Below are 19742 nucleotides of genomic sequence, written 5' to 3' on the forward strand. Positions count from 1 at the left end.
TACATAAATCAATTTTAGAATAGCTGTCCCTCAAAGGACAGAGAGAGGGAGGGAGATAGAGTAAGATGGAGGAGGAGAAGGCTTAGCTGTATACTGTCTTTTCTTTTAAGAAATATTTACAGCAAAGGTTTATTAAAATACAATTTATAATTCAGTGAGACTGGGTGCCAGGGCAGTGGTGTCGATCCTACACTTCTAAAGAGCTCGCACATGACACACAAGTTGTTGAGTTATGGACCACAGTATAGATCCTTGGAACTAAAGGAAAGTATGCTCTTTTTACTAAACCTTGATGTTGAGCACAAAAGTATCTATTTTTTGTATGTTTGAAGTAATGCATAAGCAAAAATAAAAATAAAATTCAGGAGAATTCCTAACAGCCTCTAGGAGGTGCTACCAATCAGTAGTAAAAAATGCTGTTGTTAACTATATATATAGCCTGGGGTGTTCTCATTTTTCACACATAAAATAATATTTAGAATACACATAAACGCATATGAAAGTAAGAAAGGCATTTAGAGAACTAAGAAAAATGCCATGATAGTAGCTTAAATGCTTGAAAAACTGTTTTATAGTAGATATTCACATTTTACTTTTTTGTCATTTAGTCCCTAAAAGTTGACAGACTATGTAACCTAACCCTAACCTATTCACTTGTCATTGATGAGATACTCCTGAAGGGCACTTTTTGAGGTGTTCTTAAATTATAAAAAATGAAGTGCAAAATCATTAATTCAGATGAACATTTAAAGTACAATAGATGTACTGCAGATTGATATTTTGATTATCATAAGCAAATAACCTCACAGAAACGGAATAAACTGTTTCATAAGTGGATATAAATTTCTATAGCATCAAATAGTGAGTTTAAGTTTGTATTAATTTATTAATCCTTAAATATAGACTATAAGGCCTATAGAAGATAGAATTTTGATTTGTACTCTATAATAAGAGGGGAAGGGGTTTATTTATTTATTTATCTTTAATAAATTTTATTTTATTCCATTACCCCCCTCAAGCCCCCTTCCCTTCCCATGTACAAAAGCTTTGTTTCCATTTTTCCTTCTATTTTGACTTTTTTCTCGTCCCTTCCTTCCTTTCTCCCTTTTCCTCCCTTGTTCCCCTTCCCATTTGAACTTTCTTCCCATTTCTCAACATCCATTATCCATCTCAGTCCTTATTTCCACATTCAGTTTCTCAGAGAAACTGCAGCATTTAAACATGTACTCTACTATTTTTCAAGCATCAAGAATTGTTTCTGGCATACAAAAGCAAATCCTCAAGAAATAGCAATCAAATGAATGAATGGATAAGCAAAACTTTGTTAGTAAGTCCAATATACTAGGATGTTGTAAGGGTCATAAGGACAAAATCAAAAGATGGCCTTGCCTTTTATGATATGGACATAGAGTGGAAAAGACAGATACATAAAGTTAACTTATATATCATATCATTATATTATACATAATAAATAATATAGATACACTTAGAAATCTATATATTTTTATATAGTAGAAACAAGTATGGTGATGTAGAATGGATGGAAAATACATACGTAGGAGAATTGTATGTTTCTAAAATGGAATTATAAGATGAAAATTTGAGAAGCAAAGGGTAGATAAATTCAACTAATGTCCAGAATTTCTTGAAATGGGCCTCCAAAATGTTCTCTTATGACTTTCTTTGAGAAGTTATAAATATCAGTTTAAAAATCCATATTCTAAAGCAAACTTCATAGGACATATCATACATTATTTTTTAACGACGTAAGGGCTCTCCTTCATTAGCTTAAGTAGGAAGTTAACCAGAATGTATAGCATCACATTCTCGTCAGTATCTCAGCACTAAGACGGTGTGGGATTCTATGATACTATCACAATGAGTAACTTACCAAGAGCTATCTATGTTATACTTGGGTGCACAGTAACAGAATTTTCATTTTTAAAAATGCTTTGCTTTTTAATTATAAAATTCCCTTAAATGGGTGAAAAGAGATAAAAGATGTGACTCATTCAGTGACTATGTTCTAGGCATTGTACTAGTTGCTTCATATTTCATCCTAGTCTTTATGAACTCTACAAGGTAAATATTATCCCTCTTTAACACAGAGGAAACACACAGAAATTAAACAGTCTACGTAACGTGGGTATTAGTCATGGATAGAACTGAAAATGAATCCCAGAGGTGTCAAGCTCCAAGGGCCACAGACTCAGATTGTATTAATGATTTGGAAATACAGGACAAATAGGCCTTATATTTGAATAAAAGTTAGAAATTTAAAAGAAGCTTGCATATTTTACTGATTTATAATGTGCTTCTTTTAAACTACTATCTTCACTTGTGGTTTGTTTCTTCCTCCTTTGGAAAAAGAAAGGATGTAACATTAGGCTTAGTCTTGCAGGTAGATGTGAATAGGCAGTTTATGCCTTAAATGTTCAAAAACTTGACCAATTAGAAATTAATTCAGAGTAGCTTAATTTCTTTGAAAACTTACCTATGCCATTTATCTACATCATAGTTTTTCTCCTTTAAGATAGAATGCAATTTAATACCATTTGCTTTGTTAGAAATTATTCCTAATTATTCCTCTGAGTTAGGCCAACCAAATTATACATACACACACAAAAAGATATGTAGATATAGATATATACAGATGTGGTGCTGGTTTTACAGGCATGCAGAACACAAAGCTATAGGTCATAGAGGCTTCCACCTAGATTTCAGAGGTAGGCCTGGGAGACCAAGCAGGGTTCCCCAAGAAGACAGTGCGTGAAGCTGTGAGAGAGAAGCCAAAAGGGCAGTGGAGACCCTAGGACAGTGACGGCGAAACTTTCAGAGCCTTCAATGATACTAACAGCTCACTGTGGCATGCATGCCCTAAATTCACCACCACAGCTCCAGGAAGCTGAAGATGCCAGGAGCATGGAACAGCTGCTGAGGAAAGCTGCAGGCAGTGAGCAGAGCCACCCAAGGAAAGGGGCTATGAGTACTGCAACTGGAAATGCTGTAGGGCAGTGCCACCCAATCCCTTTGGAGCTCACATCTGGCCACAATTTGCTCCGGGTGCTGGACATGGAACTACAGGATTTGATGTCTGTCCTACTGGGTTTCAGTCTTACTTTGATCCGATTCCTTTCTATCCGCCTGATCCTCCCTTTTGGAATAGGAATGTTTACCCTGTGCCATTTTATGTTAGAAGTGTTTAACTTTCATTTTTTATTTTTACAAGGGTTCACAGTGAAGGGTTTGCCTTAAATCTCTGAAGAGACTCTGGATTTGGACTTTTCAGCATTGGTGGAATTGTTAAAATTTTGGTAACTCTTAGAGATGGACCAAATACATTTTGTATAATGAGATAAACACGAGCCCTTTGGAGGCCAGGGGTGTGTTAGGTATTTTGTCCCAGTGTGGGGAAAGTGACTAAGACAGATATTGGTACCAGAATAGGGTAGTTGCTGTGACTGTACATGACCATGGGGTTTAGAAGCTTTGGAACTGGTTTATGATCTAAAATGGTTTAGATCTAAAATGTTCCCCCCAAAATCTCATGTTCAGAGTTAGGGTCTAGTTGGAAAGGGTGAGCCACTGAGGGTGTAACTTAGAAGGGTATATTCTTACTCTTGGCTCCTCTCTTCTCTCTCTGCTTCCTGGCCACTATGCAGTAGACAGTTCTTCTCAACTATGCCCATCTACAATATTGTTTCTGCCTTGGAACAAGCCAACCATGAACTGAAACCATGAACCAAATAAACCTCTCCTCCTTCAAATTGCTCTTGTCAGGTATTTTGTCCTAGTGCTGGGAAAGTGACTAAGATACATGGATAGGTGAGGACGGAGAATTCTCGTGATTATGTGGCAGAGCTACAAATCAGATCTATGAACTACCTCAAAAGTATTATTGTCCTCAAACACAAAAGCAGTATCATAAAACATGAATCAAATATAAAGTATTTAATATTACATTGTAATAAAAAGAAAATGCTATGTATTACATAAGCAAATTTACATTATGTGAAACCAAGACCATAATACTATTTGCACAAAAATTTCAGATGAATTTGTAACATCATTTTCTGAAAGCCTGAAAACACATTTCCGTAGTAAGCTCCTCAGGGTAGCATGATGTAAATGTCCTATTTATCTATCTCCAAAACCTCATGGTTTAATAAATTATCTTTCAAAATTCTGTGGATTAACAAGCTCAGGTAGGCAGTTTTCATCACTCTAGTTATCTCAAATAGATGTATAGACGAAGATACAGTTATCGGAGGGCATCATTACTCGATGTCTGGCACCTGAGCTAGGATAGCTGCAACTAGGAAAGCGTCTCTATCTCCATAGAACTTCTTCACCTAACTACCTTAAGTGCTTTCTCACACAATGAAAGACTAGGGTAGACTGCTTCCCCAGAGCAACTGTTTCAAGATGCCAGGAGAAAACCTGCAAGGTTTCTATAGCTTAGCCTTGGAAGTCATATAGGATTGCTTCTGTTATTATATATATGTCATATGGCAAAGTAATAATAAGCCCACACAAATCCAAAGGAATGGAGGAAGAAAATCCACTTCTTATTGGGAGAATGGCTTATATGTACAAGAAAGGAAGAACTGATGATGCAGCCAACTACTTCAACAACATGTTTTTGGAGAATTTTTGAGAATATATCAACCCAAGCTAATAAAAAAATGATGTTCCATAGGAAAACATAAAGCTGACTTCCCAAAGAGAATGGAGACCCTAAAGTGGTCCCTTATTTTTCAGTATACATTTGAATTTAAAATATGTATTATATTTTGAAAACAGCATTCAGCCAAAGGATTTTGTTCACTCTTGTGCAACCGTGTGATCCCTGAATCAGCAGCATCAGCAATCCATGGGAACTAGTCAGAAATGCACAGTAATATCAGACTCATTCTGTACCTACTGAATGAGAGCATGCCCAGAGATTCATATTCACTTTAAAGTTTAGGAGATACTGACTTAGGCAATATACTAGCACAGAGTACCCTTATACTTGTCATCTGAAGAAATCTAGACAATATGAACTACTCCTCTTAACTTTGGGGGAAGAGAAGGATTATATATATATATATTTTTTTTTCTTTTTTTCTTTCTTTTTGGTACCGAGGATCAAACTTGGGACCTTGCGCTTTCGAGGCAGGTGCCGGAACCACTGAGCTAAATCCCCGGCCCTATCTTTTGGTTTTTAAAGGAAGAAAATAGCTAAGCAAAATAGCTAAAACTTGATTGTTCTAATAAAAATCTCTGAAAATTTAAAAAATGTATGCGTGAGAGGATTGTCTTGTTTTCATCTGGGATGAATGATCATCCTTATGTATGTGGAGAAATGTTGATTTTATAACAATTTTTATATAAGCAGGAAAATCAAGGAGAAAAACAAAAAAGCAAAGAAAAAATAGATAAGTACATTATATACATTCAATTATTTACATGTATAAACACATGAAAAACTTTTCGCTATCATTAGTGAAATATTTAGAGTATACATTTGGCATCACTGTCTTGCAAATAACTAGCTGTCATTTACCAGTACCTCTAGATAAAATGAAAGCAAGTTTAAAATAAAAATGCCCTTTTGAAAGAACAGTAAGTCAACTTTTGAAACATACCATTTCCTTCCAAAAATATGTTCAATCCATTTACAATTTCTTGCCTGTTTTAACTTGTCATTCATTTCTATGATCTACATTTTTAAAAAACCTAATTAAAATACCTAAATGAAAGTTTTAAAAAATCAAATAAGTTCAACATTAAAGATTACCTAAATCACAAGTTATTATTTTATCTTATTTATCAAGCACCTAGATATAAATTCTACCTAGAAAATTATATTTGGGGCTGGGGATGCAGCTGAGTGGTGCTGCGCCTGCCTGGGAAGTACAAGGTCCTGAGTTCAATTCCCAGTACTGGAAAAAAGAAAGAAAGAAAATTATATTTGGATATTTAAGCCCTTTATAAACAAAAACTTGCATTTAAGAAAGAACTGGAGGGCCGGGAATTTAACTCAGTGGTTCCGCCACCTGCCTCGCAAGTGCAAGGACCCCAGTTTGATACCCAGTACCAAAAAAAAAAAAAAGGTAGTACAAAGAAAGAACTGGAAATGTTAGGTTGGCTTCCAAAGTCCCAGATACATTTTACAGATAAAATGTAAACACTTGATGTAATAATTATTTAAAGGGGATATTTTGGTTTTGTGTGTGTGTGAAACTCAGAAAGATTAGTTGAAAGCATACCGACTTTCCAGTGTAGAAAAGAAAGGCAAGTAAGTCTCTATTGTAGTACTCTCCTATCATCATCAATCAGCCAAAGAGGAGGAGAGACCTCTTTTCCACTTTAATTTTATTACGGCAGCATCTTATAGGATCTAAAGTGAAAGCCTCACAAGGCAATGCAGATGTCAACAACTCTTTTCTCTTTTGTTACTACAGACTTTTTATCTCTTTCTGACTTTTTCTGAATTTTCGGTAGCCTAATAACTTGGCTTATAATAATTTGGCTAACATGTTCTCAATTTTATTTTCCACTTCTTTGATTAAAAATTGACTTAGGGGAACAAAAACTCAACTCCTTAAATGCCAGATACTGCCTATCATTCTAATCCAATCTCCATTTATTCCATTCCTGTACTCACCAATGCATTTGCAATTGTTGTTCCTCCTGCCTCACAAATCCTATTCTTAGGGGCTGCGGATGTAACTCAGTGGGAGAGCCCTTGCCTACTATATACCAAGTCTGGGGTTTGAGTCCCGGCACTTCTCCTCTATTAACTCCTCATTCAGATTCACCTCATTAGTTTCGTCCATAGGTTTCTCCATTTGGGAGTGGGTACCTGTCTAGAGCATCCACAGTACATACTACACAATAAAACTTGTTATACATTGTAATTATGTCCCCTCTAAAGAACAAGAAATGTCCTCTCATTCAACATTGAGTGTGATACTCAATAAATGTCACCAAATAAAGAAATGAATATACAACTAAAGTAGAAATGGGGGAATTTGCTATAGTGATTTCAAGTCTGATGTGTGCAAAGTGGGAGAAATTTATCTCCACTTCTCATTACTTTACAAGGTTTTTTGAAGACTGAATAATAATTATGTAGAAATAATTACTTTAAAAGGTTATTTCAGATCTTGCTGTATGAATATTCAAAACAAAATAAAAAGTTACATGATGTTAGAAATGATTGTGTATTTGGAGATCAAGTTTAGCATCTTAATTTCAGAAATGGTTATTTCTACAAGCATAATCAGGGGGAGGTCTTCGAAGTCCTACTTTTCTATTTACTGAAATGATGAACTTAGAAAAAAATGTGCTTAAAGAAACGGACTTGAGATTTGTAAGAAACTTTGAAATTCAGAACAGAGTATTATTCTTCAGAAATGAAATTTCTGTTCCTATCCCAGTCGCACAGAATCAGAAGCTCTGGGCATAGTGCCCAGCAATCTGCTCTCTTAGTGATTCTGATGCATGCTCAAGTTTGCTAACCACTGGAACAGAATTTTAAAAGTTAGAAAGATACATTTATGTGTAGTACTTTAAGGAGGAATAAAAGTTGTGATCCAAAATCAACTAAGTAGAGAAAACAATCTCAAGGCAGCAATGGTGAGAATCCACTTGTGTGTTATTAGTATTACTGGAAACAATGAACAAGCCTTGTAAATTTAAAATTTTTAAATTGAGGCAAGATTACCAAAAGATCTACAATAAAGTTCTCTTGCTCTCTCATGCTCATGGAGAAAGTCAGGTAAAAACTGAAAACCTCACTTTTCATTTAGATTTGCAATGACTTTTTCTGTATTTAAACTTTGTTCTGTTAATGGGAATAACATTTGAAATGGAACTAGTAGAGTACTAAAATAGTTGTGTGCACCCAGTTAAAACTAGTCACTTTGGGCTTCTATTGTCTTATACATAAAACGGGTTGGATAATTTTTTTGGCTATTGTTTTGCTTTTTGGTTTTGGTCGGTACTGGAGATTTAAGCTGCCAATGAGCTACAGCCTTAGCTCCTTTCAATTTTCGAGACAGGGTTTCACTATGTTGCCAAGGCTGGCTTCAAACTCTTTCTTGCCTCAGCCTCCCTAGTAGCTGGAATTATAAGCATGAACCACTGTATCCGACCTTCACTAGGAATCCATGAATACCAGCTTTCTCCAAATATTTCCCAAACAAGTCTAGTTCATTTAAATATTCTAACATCATTACTGGTATTTAAATTTGTCTCTCAATTCTAGTTAAGTCAGTGATCAACATTTGGGTGTCTCATATGTATTATTTTCTTTGCAAGTAGGTACAAGAAGAGTTCATCTATTTTTGGTTTTAAATTTAGACTCCAATCCGAAGTTATTTAGTGGCTCCTCCTTCCACCTTCTCAGAGAGACTGGAGGAATCTTGCAAAAATACAATGAAAATAAAGAGATGAGTCAAATGTTTGGAGATGGAAAAAATATATCAAATTTACATTTTTAGTTAAGAAATTTAGGTGTGATGGGATGGATTTCAGTTTCCAAATCTTAGCCGCTAAACTTTAAGACACAAGCAGAGTATCAAATGGCCAATGAAAACAACACAAATCTGTCTGAATTAAGCTTCACATTCTTCAGGTTAAATAGTGTATCTAAAATCTAATAAATAAAGCTGCACGGTGCATGGCGACCTTCCCGACAAAACGCGTCCTAGAAAGACCTGCAGGCCTCACCTCTGCATGGGTTTGGCGTCATTGCTATGGCAACGGAGGCTGGGATGCTAAGTTAACACCTTTAGGAGCTGGGCTTGGGAGAAGGATCCCAAGTTCGAGCCCAGCCTGGGTAATTTAGTGATTTAAAAACGAAAACAAAAACACTAAAAGGGCTGGGGATGCAGTTCAGTGCGCGAGACAGGAGGGAGAAGAGAGGACTTTGAGGGATTCACATCTGAACGTCCTCCTTTTTTCTGGCCAACACCATAGCCTTGAGAAGAGGCAAGTGGGTAATTTGGGGAGGATTCTCTCTCCCTGGACATCCCAGCCTCGCTGTTAACTCCAAGTCAACTCCCCAGACTCACAACCGTTACCTCAGTCCTGAGGGCCCTGCTGTGCTGCGGCCATCTTTCCCCGGAGCAAGCCGCAAGGGCTTGTGGGGCGGGCGCGGCAAGGGCCGAGGCCCAGCCGGGCGCTGCTGGGGACCAAGTCGCCACCTCACCGGCTCTGCCACTCCAGGCTCTGGCCAGCGAAGATGCAACCCAGCACTGACTCAGCGCAGCACTGGTCAAAGTGGCGTCAGGGAGTTTTGTATTCCCCTCGTCCCCATATACTGTATACCTGTCCTTTCTGGGCCCAGATGACTCACGAGAACTTATTTTCAATGCAGGCAGTGTGACCTGCTCCAGGACTGCAGTCTCAATAGGACATGCCACCCAAGATTTGTTAGGCTGAAATGAGGTCATACAAGATAAATGCCCGGCTTTATCTAGTATATGGGTGGTAAATACTCCATGACTACTAAGCAGAGGGCAGAATTCAGGACTGGAAAGAAAAAATGAGTTTCTTCATCCAAGAAGATACCGTAGGACCAATAGAGATTATCAGCTAAAAAATGAGTCCACATTTTTATGGCTGGTGCAAATGTATGATGGAAATTTTGTTATCCTGTTTCCTGGTGAGCTGCTCTTTATTGTTAATTAAAGGGGGTTACTACCTGGAAGGAAGTAAATTTATAAAAAGGAGTCGTGGGTGAAAAATAGTAGTATTGGATCATGGGAAACAGGATGCCTCCAGCAAGAGTAAAGGGTGGGCTACAGGCAGAACTCCAAGTATTACAATTTGTTAAAGATCTTAATATAAAGACGATCCACGAGAATTATGGGAGATGGTGTGTGGAGACGTATTTTACACAAAAATAAATTCATTAAAAAATGTTTCAACTTTTTGTAAAGTACCTGTACACTCTGTAGCTGGTTTGTGAAGAGACAAAAAAAGATCATAACCTAAACTTTGTCAAAAATCTAAATCTTGCCAAGTTCTTCAATGAATTCTAACCCCTAAAGTCCAATAATTATCATATAAAACAAAGAAGCAGCAATATCTAAGCTGCTCCCCCAAGATGGAGGTAGGTAGGATTTCTTAAATTATGTTCTGTCCTTCCTCTGAACTTCATTTTCTCCTTCTCTGTCTCCATTCCACTTTAAACAAGAATGACAACTTCTGTTAGATATGCCAGCTGAATTTGTGTATTCCCCTTCCCCAGGGATGACCTAGTATACTATTTCCCAGTTGCAGTCTACAGTTTATAAGTTATTATGAAGGATAGTCTTAAGAATAAAATTAAATAATCATCTCTTAATTTATTTAAGTTTTTTTTTTACAAGTTTTGAAACTGTTTTCAATATAAAACCCAGTGAATCTTCTTTTATAAAATAACCATTTGACACATGATAATACAAAAATGGTTTAAAAACTGACTCACTGTCTTACGACCATATCTATTTCTACTGTGACTAATTTTCTTATATTTAATCATGAAGTTTCTGGAAGATGGGTTAAATGATGAAAAAATGGGCGGCCATGAACACACCCTTTAATTTCATTTCCAAACTGGTGCTTCATTCTACAGATAATATCTTGGATGTCTTCTTTTGATAAGTACATGGGTAATTGTCTAGACAGCCGAACTGCTTCTCCCTGTGAAAAGAAAGTCAGACATTATTTACCCTGAAGCAGAAAGCACATTATCCTAACAAGACAAAGTTATTTTCATCTTATTAATTCACTCAAAAAATACCTATTAAGCATCAACTATGTTGTAGGTTCTGGAGATAACACTGGCAAGCAAGAAAATAAGACCTTTGCTCTTGTGAAATTTATATTCTAGAGCAGAGAAAAAAACATAGAAAGACAATTTTATTGACTAATGCACAAAATTAAACTTAGCAACATGATAGGGACTGACTGTGTAGTTAGGAAAAACTTACTTGAAAAGATACATTTAAGCTTCTATTTAAACTATCATGCATAGATCACGGGAAAGGAAACTCATTTCAGGCACAGAGAACAAAAGAAAGTTCAGGATAGTGCAGCACAGTTTTTAAAGGGAAGAGACAACACAAGGAGTTAGGCAGAGGCAAGGGTGAATATACAGAGAAGTAACCAGAGTTTTTAAGCAAAAGCCTGACATGTACTTCACATTTCAAAGTAATCAGCCTGGCTGCATGTGAAGTATGGTTTGAGAAACGTCAAGAAGAGAAGCAAGGGCTCCTGCTGACAATCACTGCAGCGAGGCTGTGACTAGGGTGACAGTGCTAAGAAGAAAGGCAGCACAGATTGCTGATGTGAGCTGATGGCAGAGTTATGAAATCTGAGGAAGAAGGATCACAAGTTCAACCCCAGCTTGGGCAACTCAGGAAATTAGCAAGACCCTGTCTCAAAATAAAAAAAGGGCTGGAGACGTATCCCAACATGCAGGCCCTTCATTCAATCTCCAGTACCACCAAAAACAAAACAAACAAAAACAAGAAAGGAGGATAATGCATAATGGAGGATAATTCCCACAAACTGGTATGACAATGCTATTTTCTGAGATGGGAGGAACTGAAGCTTTGGGGTTAAGACAGTGTTAGCAAAGCCCTGCTTCTTTTAATATATTTATTTTTTCTTTCTTTGAGACAGGGACTTGGTATGTAGTTCAGGTTGGCCTGAACACATTATGTAACCCGGGCTGGCCTGGAACTCATGGCAATCCTGCCTCCACCTCCCAAGTACTAGGATTACAGGTGTGTGCCACCATGCTGGCTTCTTCTAATGTATTTAAACATAGTCACACTTCAGAGATCTTTAATCTTATCACTTCTCACTTTAACCAAACACTCATCTTTCCAAATATTCTACTCCTTTATTCCAACTAAATCTGTTCCTTCTCTTCACTCTGATCTTAATCTCTCCAACCCCTCCTCATTCTCGACCCAATAGCACCTTTCTGCCATCTTTCCCACATGAAGGTAGAAATAGGGAGACTGTAAAGACACTAAGCTGTAGGACTTACCACGGTTTCTTATATATAAGGTATTCAGATTTCTCCCTATCATCCTCCTTGTTATCCATTATACTCATCTTGCCAATCCCTACCTTTGAACATTCTAGCAAGCACAGTTGGAGAGTCATGAAACTGTCCTGGCTGCATCCAAAACAAATGTTAGCTCTTATGAGTCCTCAGTGACACCTGGAAATTTCCGCATTCACAACAGATCTTGTTTTCAGTACTTAACAGCTCCTACTTTCAGAACTTTGCTACTGTACTCATATTCCTCATGCCTCCCCACCCAATCCCTTCACTCTCTCTTACCCTCACGGATCAGGCATAACTTCTCTCAAGTTAATCTAATAGTAGTATTTTCACCTTTTCTCTCCTCTGCTGATCATCTCAGAAATAGCTGCTTCCCTCTAAAGCTAAAGCTAATCTTCGTATTCCTGTCTCTTTTGGAACATGTGTTCTTCAATCTGTTATTCTCTCTTGCACCAGTTCAGCACAAACATGCTAAACACTCTTTCCTTCCTTGCACTAACACGTGATTTTCTGATATCTTCCCCCCCTCCAATCACACTACTCTTTAACCACTGGTAAATGCCTGCCACTCGTATCATGCTGCCATCCTGGCTCTCTTCAAGGTCACCACTGTGATGTAGCAGCCACACCCTGTGGTCTTCCAGCAAACACTACCCCACACAGAATATGATAAAAGTACTTATTTTTAAGATTTCTTTCCTTGCTTGACTTTTCTGTCTCTTGGTTCTTCTTTTACTGTGCTATCTGTATCTCTGACTCACTTTATTCAGATTGGTCTTCAATGGCAGCAGCCCTGTGATTTAGACGTAAGCTCTCTCCTTTTTCATAGATTCTTCTCCTTAGCAATCATATCCATAGTCTATGATGTGAAGCTTTAATGTAATTCTTTTAAAAATAGTATTTTCTTCTAGCAAACAAACCCTATGGGAGCTACCTTATCCTTAAACCATTTACTATTTTATTAAGGAATAATTAAGTGATTTAAACCCTAGCCAACCTGCCTAATCTAATACCACTTACCTCTAAATAACTTATCACTTTGCGGGGTCTACATTCATAAATTTCCTTTGCATTTTTGTTTAATATAGCATTAAGAACTTCTTTTAAATCCATTAATCCATAGAATGGGAGACAATTAGCCATTCCTTCTATTTCCCAGTAGTTTTCAGTATTAGAAACTCCTAAAAGAAAAAAAAAAAATACAGACTTAGTTTGTTTAGTTAAAATTATATTCCAGAACATATCCATTAAAAACAAAATCACTGGTAAAACATTTAGTGAACCTTCATTAGAATTTAATATGGTCAGGCAAACTTTTGTTCCTTAGTTAGAAAACAAATAGTAAGTTCCCATAGGATTTCATATTAAGTCATAAGTGCTCACTGACACCACATGTCTTTTCTATAATTTAATTTAATCTCAGTTACGGCTGGTCTGCTCCTTATGTTTGTTTAGAACATGTCATACTTTGGAGAGAAAATGAAGTCCCATGATATTTATGAAACTATAACTGGTTAAAATATTTTAGCAAATGTTGCTCTTCCCATTGATTTAATATCCAATTTAAAGTTCTGGATTGTTCTGTGATTATTTTAACTTACAAGTTATAAAACAGTCACACTGTAACTTATTAATGCATAATTAACTTGAGGAAATTAAATACTAATGTTTATTCAAAATAGTTTATTAGGATAATGTTTAAAACTGACATGTTATCTATTAAAATAATTTAATACTTAAAACTAAAAAGTAGCCATACGATTGGCTGTATAAGAGCGTAGATAATCCATAAGAGCACATATTCCAAAGCATCACAATCTGGCTTTAGAATACTACATGATTTTGGAAAACAGCAGATTTCTCTTATTTAGCTACATGTATACAACAATATTCTTTTTTTCTTTTTGGTACCAGAGATGGAACTCGGGACCTTGTGCTTCACTTGAGGAAGCAGGCGGCGGAACCACTGAGCTAAATCCCCGGCCCCTGTTCTTAATACTGAAGTCTAAATTGTGTTACCTAGAAGTAAGGAAAAATGAATAGTTCAATTTTGGATAAGCAGTTGTTATCAAGGAACTGATTTTAAAAGCGGTGTTAGCAGGTGTGGTGACCTATGGCTGTAATGCCAGCTACCTGGAGGCTGAGGCAAGAAGGTCACAAGTTCGAGTCCAGCATGGGCAGCTTGGGGAACTCTGTCTGAACTAAAAAATAAGGAGGACTGGGGATGTAGTTCACACTGAAGGACCTGCCTAACATATAGGAGGCTCTGGGCTCAATCCCCAGTACTCGGGGGGAAAAAAGGAAAAAGGAAGGAAAAAAAGAAAGAGGGAGAGGGAGAGGGAAAGCAGTGTGAGGTGCTGGATGAGTTTCAGGTCTGGTGACTTCAAAGACCTAATCCCTAAACTGTTCCTTGACCTGACCTGGATGGCAGACATAATGGTGTTGACTTAAGAGAGCAAGTATTCTAATGTTTTTCCTAGGAAACTGAATAACGTAAGACAATATGTCATTGGGCATTAAAGAATGATGCAGGGCTCAATAAAAGTCCTTAAGTGGGATTTGAAAAAAAGATAGGCAAACAGGAAGGAGCAAATATTCTAGTTCACATCTCTTACATATTTATACAGATATGAAAATGTTCCAAAATATCAGTCTTTCACTATTGCTAATTCTATTAACTACATCTGCCCTGAAGTTGTAATATATTTCCCAGAATTACTGGTGGATATGCAATGCCAATTGAAATTCCAACAATATACTTCACAGAGCTAGAGAAAACAATCCAAAAATTGATTTGGAACCAGAAGAGACCTAGAAGAGCAAAAGCAATTCTAGGCAACAGAGACATGGCTGGGGGTACCACAATCCCCAACTTGAAACTATACTACAAAGCTACTGTGATAAAACAGCATGGTACTGGCAAAGAAACAGACCCGAGGATCAGTGGACTAGATTAGAAGATGCAGAAACAACTCCAGACACACTCAGCCACCTCATCTTTGACAAAGGAGCCAACCACCCTCATTGGAGGAAAGCTAGCCTATTTAATAAATGGTGCTGGAAAAACTGGATTTCAACCTGCCAAAGATTAAAACTAGACCCGTACTTATCACCATGCACTGAACTAAGATCAAAGTGGATTAAAGATCTAAATATTAAAACAGAAACACTAAACTTGCTGGAAGACAGGTAGAACTCTTGAACACATTGGCACAGGAAAAGACATTATGAACAAAACCTCAGTAGCACGGGAACTAGCACAAAGAATCAACAACTGGGATCTCATCTTATTAAAAAGCTTCTGCACTGCAAGAGAAACCACCAACAGAGCTAAGAGACAACCTACAATGTGGGAAAAAATTTTCAGCAACTGTACCTTAGACAAAGGACTACTATCTAGAATATATAAAGAACTGAAAAAAATCAGACCCCCCCAAATTCAAAGACCCAATTCAAAAATGGGCATCTGAAATGAACAGACATTTCTCAGACAAAGAAGTAAAAGCAGCAAATAAACATATGAAAAAACGTTCAACATCACTGGTCATTCGAGAGATGCAGATGAAAACAACCCTGAGATTCCACCTCACCCCAGAAAGAGTGGCTGCTATCAAGAAATCAACCAATAACAAATGCTGGCAGGGGTGTGGAGAGAAAGGAACCCTTCTCCATTGTTGGTGGGAGTGCAGACTGGTGCAACCACTATGGAAATCAGTGTTGAGATATCTCAAAGAACTAGGACTAGAGGTCCCATTCGACCCAGCTATTCCCCTGTTGGGTATCTTCCCAAAAGAATTAAAAGAATCATACCACAGCGATATATGTGCATCCATGTTTATAGTGGCACAGTTTGTAATAGCGAAAGCTTAGAAACAACCCAAGTGCCCATCAACTGGAAACTGGATAAAGAAGATGTGGGTTTTTTTTTATAAAATGGAGTACTACTCAGCCATAAAGAACGAGAAACTAGAGACATTTATAGCTAAATGGATGCATATTGAGGCCATACTCTTAAGTAAAATAAACAGGACACACATGTGTAAATACTGAATAGTTTCTCTAGTGTGAGAAACTGAAAGTGTAAATAAGGATTAAAATGATTAAAATGAATAATTGATAATGTGAAACAGGAAAAGTTCCAAAGGTGTAGGGGTGATGTGAGGGGAAGGGGAAAGGGAAGAAGGAAAAGGAAAAACTATGAGAAAAGAAAAAAAAATGGAAAAGAAATTTATATAAATAGGGAAGGGTAGAGGGGGTGAAGGGTGCACAGGTAATGGGGAAAATAAATAAGAACTGAGATACATCATGTACAGGTACAAGCACCCAATGATAAATGTAAACGTATTGTATACCTAAAATGTACCAATAAAAGAACTAAAAAAAAAAGTACTTGGCCACAAATGAGAAAACTGAGCAGTATTTTGTTTGCAAAATTCACATACGGAAAATGTAAATGACATTTGCAACTATGTAACAAACTTTCAAGAAATTTCACAAAATTCTGTGAAATGCTTTCCAATTTTTCAAGGAAAACAAATGGCTTGACAAATGTTCACTTTCTAAAATATGGAATTCTTATTGATGCAGAACAGAAAGCTATTCTCTGCAATAGGCAAAGTTTTTATCATCACATTAAGAATCTTTTCCCTCAAAGTCTGATGTATCCTTTCTCTTTCAAATTCCTTTATTCAGATCCAAAAATGTTTTGTGACAAGTGGCAAATTGTTGATTCAGTTACAAATAAAATTCTCACTAAATGAGACATGGTCCTTGAGAAAACACAACTTAAGTTTTCCAACTAGGGTGGGGGAAGAAGAAAGCATGACTCTTTCATTTGATTTTGTGTGTGTGTGTACTGGAGATTGAATCCATGGCCTTCACACTGAGCTACATCTCCAACTCTTTTTTTATTTTGAGACGGGGTCTTCTTAAGTTGCTAAACTGCCCTCAGACTCACAGTGTGCTGGGATTACAGATGTACACCACCATGTCCGGCTTTGATCTGCTATTGACAAGGGAAAGAATGCTGAGCATAATCCGTAGATAGCTAATTTCAACCAAATCAAGTCAGTCTGTAGATAATTTAATCATTTTTGCATCTTTCGTGTCACACAAAGCACCTGACATTCAAACATGATTTAAAAACCACTATCAACTGTCTGAGCCCGCAATATTGATTATGCCCCAAACATGCTGTAAGCAGTGTAAGAGATAAATCCCTCCATTGGTTTACTTTAAGAAGCGAGTCTGGGGCCGAGAACTTAGTTCAGTGGTGCGGTCGCCTGCCTTGCAAGCATAAGGTCCCGAGTTCGATCTCCAGTACCCCCCAAAAAAGAAGCGAGTCTGACTGAAGCTAGGTGACTCACAGAAGTATGTCATGAGCACTGAGGTAGCGCACAGGTTAACATGATCTCCCTGCTAATGGCCAGAGCAGAGACCAGAGTAATGGCCTATGAAGCTGTGAGGGTAATACAAGATAACACATGTAGCTGAGGTTGGAGTAATTTGCACCCAAATTCCATTCCCACAGTTAGTACCTTCGTAACTAGAAGGACAATGCTCTAATTACAACCACGTATTTTGTCTATCTTGTTTCTAATTTGAAAATGCTTTGATTCTCCTCTTTAAAGCCTTGCCTGCATTGGTTTCCATGGTAATTACACATACTTCACCTTTTACCCTGATCAGTGGAAGAGATGGGCCAGAGCCTTTTGATAAAGTAGCATTGGCCGTCGCAGTTCACACTTCCTCTTTAACTCTGTCTTAAGCTTTTCTTCAACCCTGCATCACACACTGGGCAGGTGGGGAAGAGAGATTTACTGTAGGAGTCTCTGGCAATCAACAAGCTAACAGTTAAAAGCATCTATCGGGGGCTGGGGATTTAGCTCAGTGGTTCCGCGGCTTGCTATGGAAGTGCAAGGACCTGAGTTCGATCCCCAATACCAAAAAAAAAAAAAAAAAAGCATCTATCAGGGAGAAATTTAACGGGCAGCTAAAAAAATAAATATGTTCTTGGTACAGACAGGACAAAGTTATCCTGTTTTTAAAAAAAACACGTGGTACCAATCCACATAGCTAGCTAGAAAAACAGAATAAAGTATGTTCACACACACACACTTTGGTTTATACTTTAAATAAATTAAAAATATGCCGGCAGCCCTGAGGAAGACTTCTAAGAGTATTAAAAGAAATGAGTGCAAGCCAGGCAGGATGGCACATGCCTGTAATCCCAGAACTTAGGGGGCTGAGGCACGGGGATCTCGAGTTTGAGGCCACCCAGAGCTACAAGGACAGTTTGAGGCCAGTCTGGGCTAACATAGCAAGATTCTCTCTCAAAACAAAACCCATCCAAGACTGCAGGTCAGTCAGCTCAGGTTCTAGAAAAGGGGGTGCAGGATGGGATCAAGAGAACATCTGAACACCTCTGCCGCAGCTGAGTACTATGCTCATTGATTTGTCCACCTCATGTATTGCTCATAACTACTTTATGAAGTTAATGGCCCAATTTTAATAGGAAAGCAATTTACAGATGCTTAAGAGCCAGACTCTGCAGGCATATCGCTGGTGTTCAAATCCTGATTCTACACTGTGTTCTCTTCACAGAACTTGACTTCGCCACGCCTGTGTTTTCCACCTGTTACAGAACCTATGCCACAAGCTACTAGGGAGATGAAGTGAATTAATATACTATCTCTTAGGCTAGTGCTCTACACACAACGGTTATTCAAGAATTATTAATTACTGATGATGAACAAATGGTGAGGTCAACTGACTCTGCCCAAGACACATTATGCCTCAGCAGCAGAGTTGGGATCTAGATACAGATCTGCACCCAAGTCCAAACAGCTAGAACTGAGGAGAGAGGCAGGAAGTTGAGGGTAAGCATCTTTAACACTGCAAACACCACATAAAAGGACTGTAAATGTGGAACATCAAAACATTTTCTGCATATACCCAGCTCCATGATTTTGTACACTGTCTTTATTTTCTTTTTGCCTCTTAGTAAAACATTCCTTTAAAAATTCTTCTACAGGGCCAGAGATTTAACTCAGTGGCATCGCGCCTGCCTTGCAAGCGCAAGGTCCTGAGTCGGAATCCCGGTACCGGAAAAAAATTCTTCTACACTTTTGAGTCTGACAAGTTTAGGGCAGGAGAGGTGACAGTGGAGTCACTCGTCACGGTCCCTTATGCCCCTTGACAGCAGATGGATAGAAAGGAATAGAACCAACCCAGCCTAGGAAGCTAAGGCCACAGTTTAGCATGGAAACTGCAGAAGAACAGAGAAGGGTCAGCAAGGAAAACTACCCTCTCCTCGACAGATTTACTCTATCCACCCAAGGAATTTTCTTATTCAGCAAAGAGGCCGTCAGTCCTCTAGCAAAGCCATGGAATCCAATCACCCACCCACTCTCGCTTATGCTGGATGACTACTTGGCAAAACAAGTAAATATTTTTTAAAAGGTAAAGAAGATATTTTTACTAGGCCATGTCAGTAGCTTACAAATTTATGTTTCATCATCTAAAGAAGTATTTTTATAGCCAGGCCTGGTGGCACATGCCCATAATTCCACCACTCAGGAGGCCGAGGCAGGCAGGTCACGATTTCAAGGCCAGCTTGGGCTACATAGTGAGACACTACCTCAAAAACTATTTTTTATAATCTAAAAGAAGTCTGCATATTATA

The 19742-nt window shown here is 37.8% G+C and overlaps 1 protein-coding gene across 18 annotated transcripts in view; it reads right to left on the reverse strand.

The window, feature by feature from the left end:
- LOC101707994 (PMS1 protein homolog 1-like) overlaps positions 1-19742 on the reverse strand; it is a 99690-nt gene that overhangs the window by 9917 nt on the left and 70031 nt on the right. For 15 of the 18 annotated variants that reach the window (XM_087203127.1, XM_087203129.1, XM_087203124.1 and 12 more), the window contains 2 exons: positions 13079-13239; positions 10319-10680 (listed from right to left, as the gene is read on the reverse strand). In XM_087203127.1, the coding sequence (XP_087059253.1) occupies positions 10516-10680; positions 13079-13239 (326 nt within the window). In that variant the 3' untranslated portion in view covers positions 10319-10515. Of the gene's footprint in view, positions 1-10318; positions 10681-13078; positions 13240-17730; positions 17852-19742 lie in introns of those variants that run through there. The other 3 variants (XR_015448020.1, XR_015448021.1, XR_015448022.1) reach the window with 2 other exon arrangements.

Source organism: Heterocephalus glaber, unplaced genomic scaffold (assembly GCF_053883595.1).
Source record: "Heterocephalus glaber isolate CG9 unplaced genomic scaffold, H.glaber_assembly_v1.0 deba00001783, whole genome shotgun sequence".
In the NCBI taxonomy this organism is placed as follows: domain Eukaryota; kingdom Metazoa; phylum Chordata; class Mammalia; order Rodentia; family Bathyergidae; genus Heterocephalus; species Heterocephalus glaber.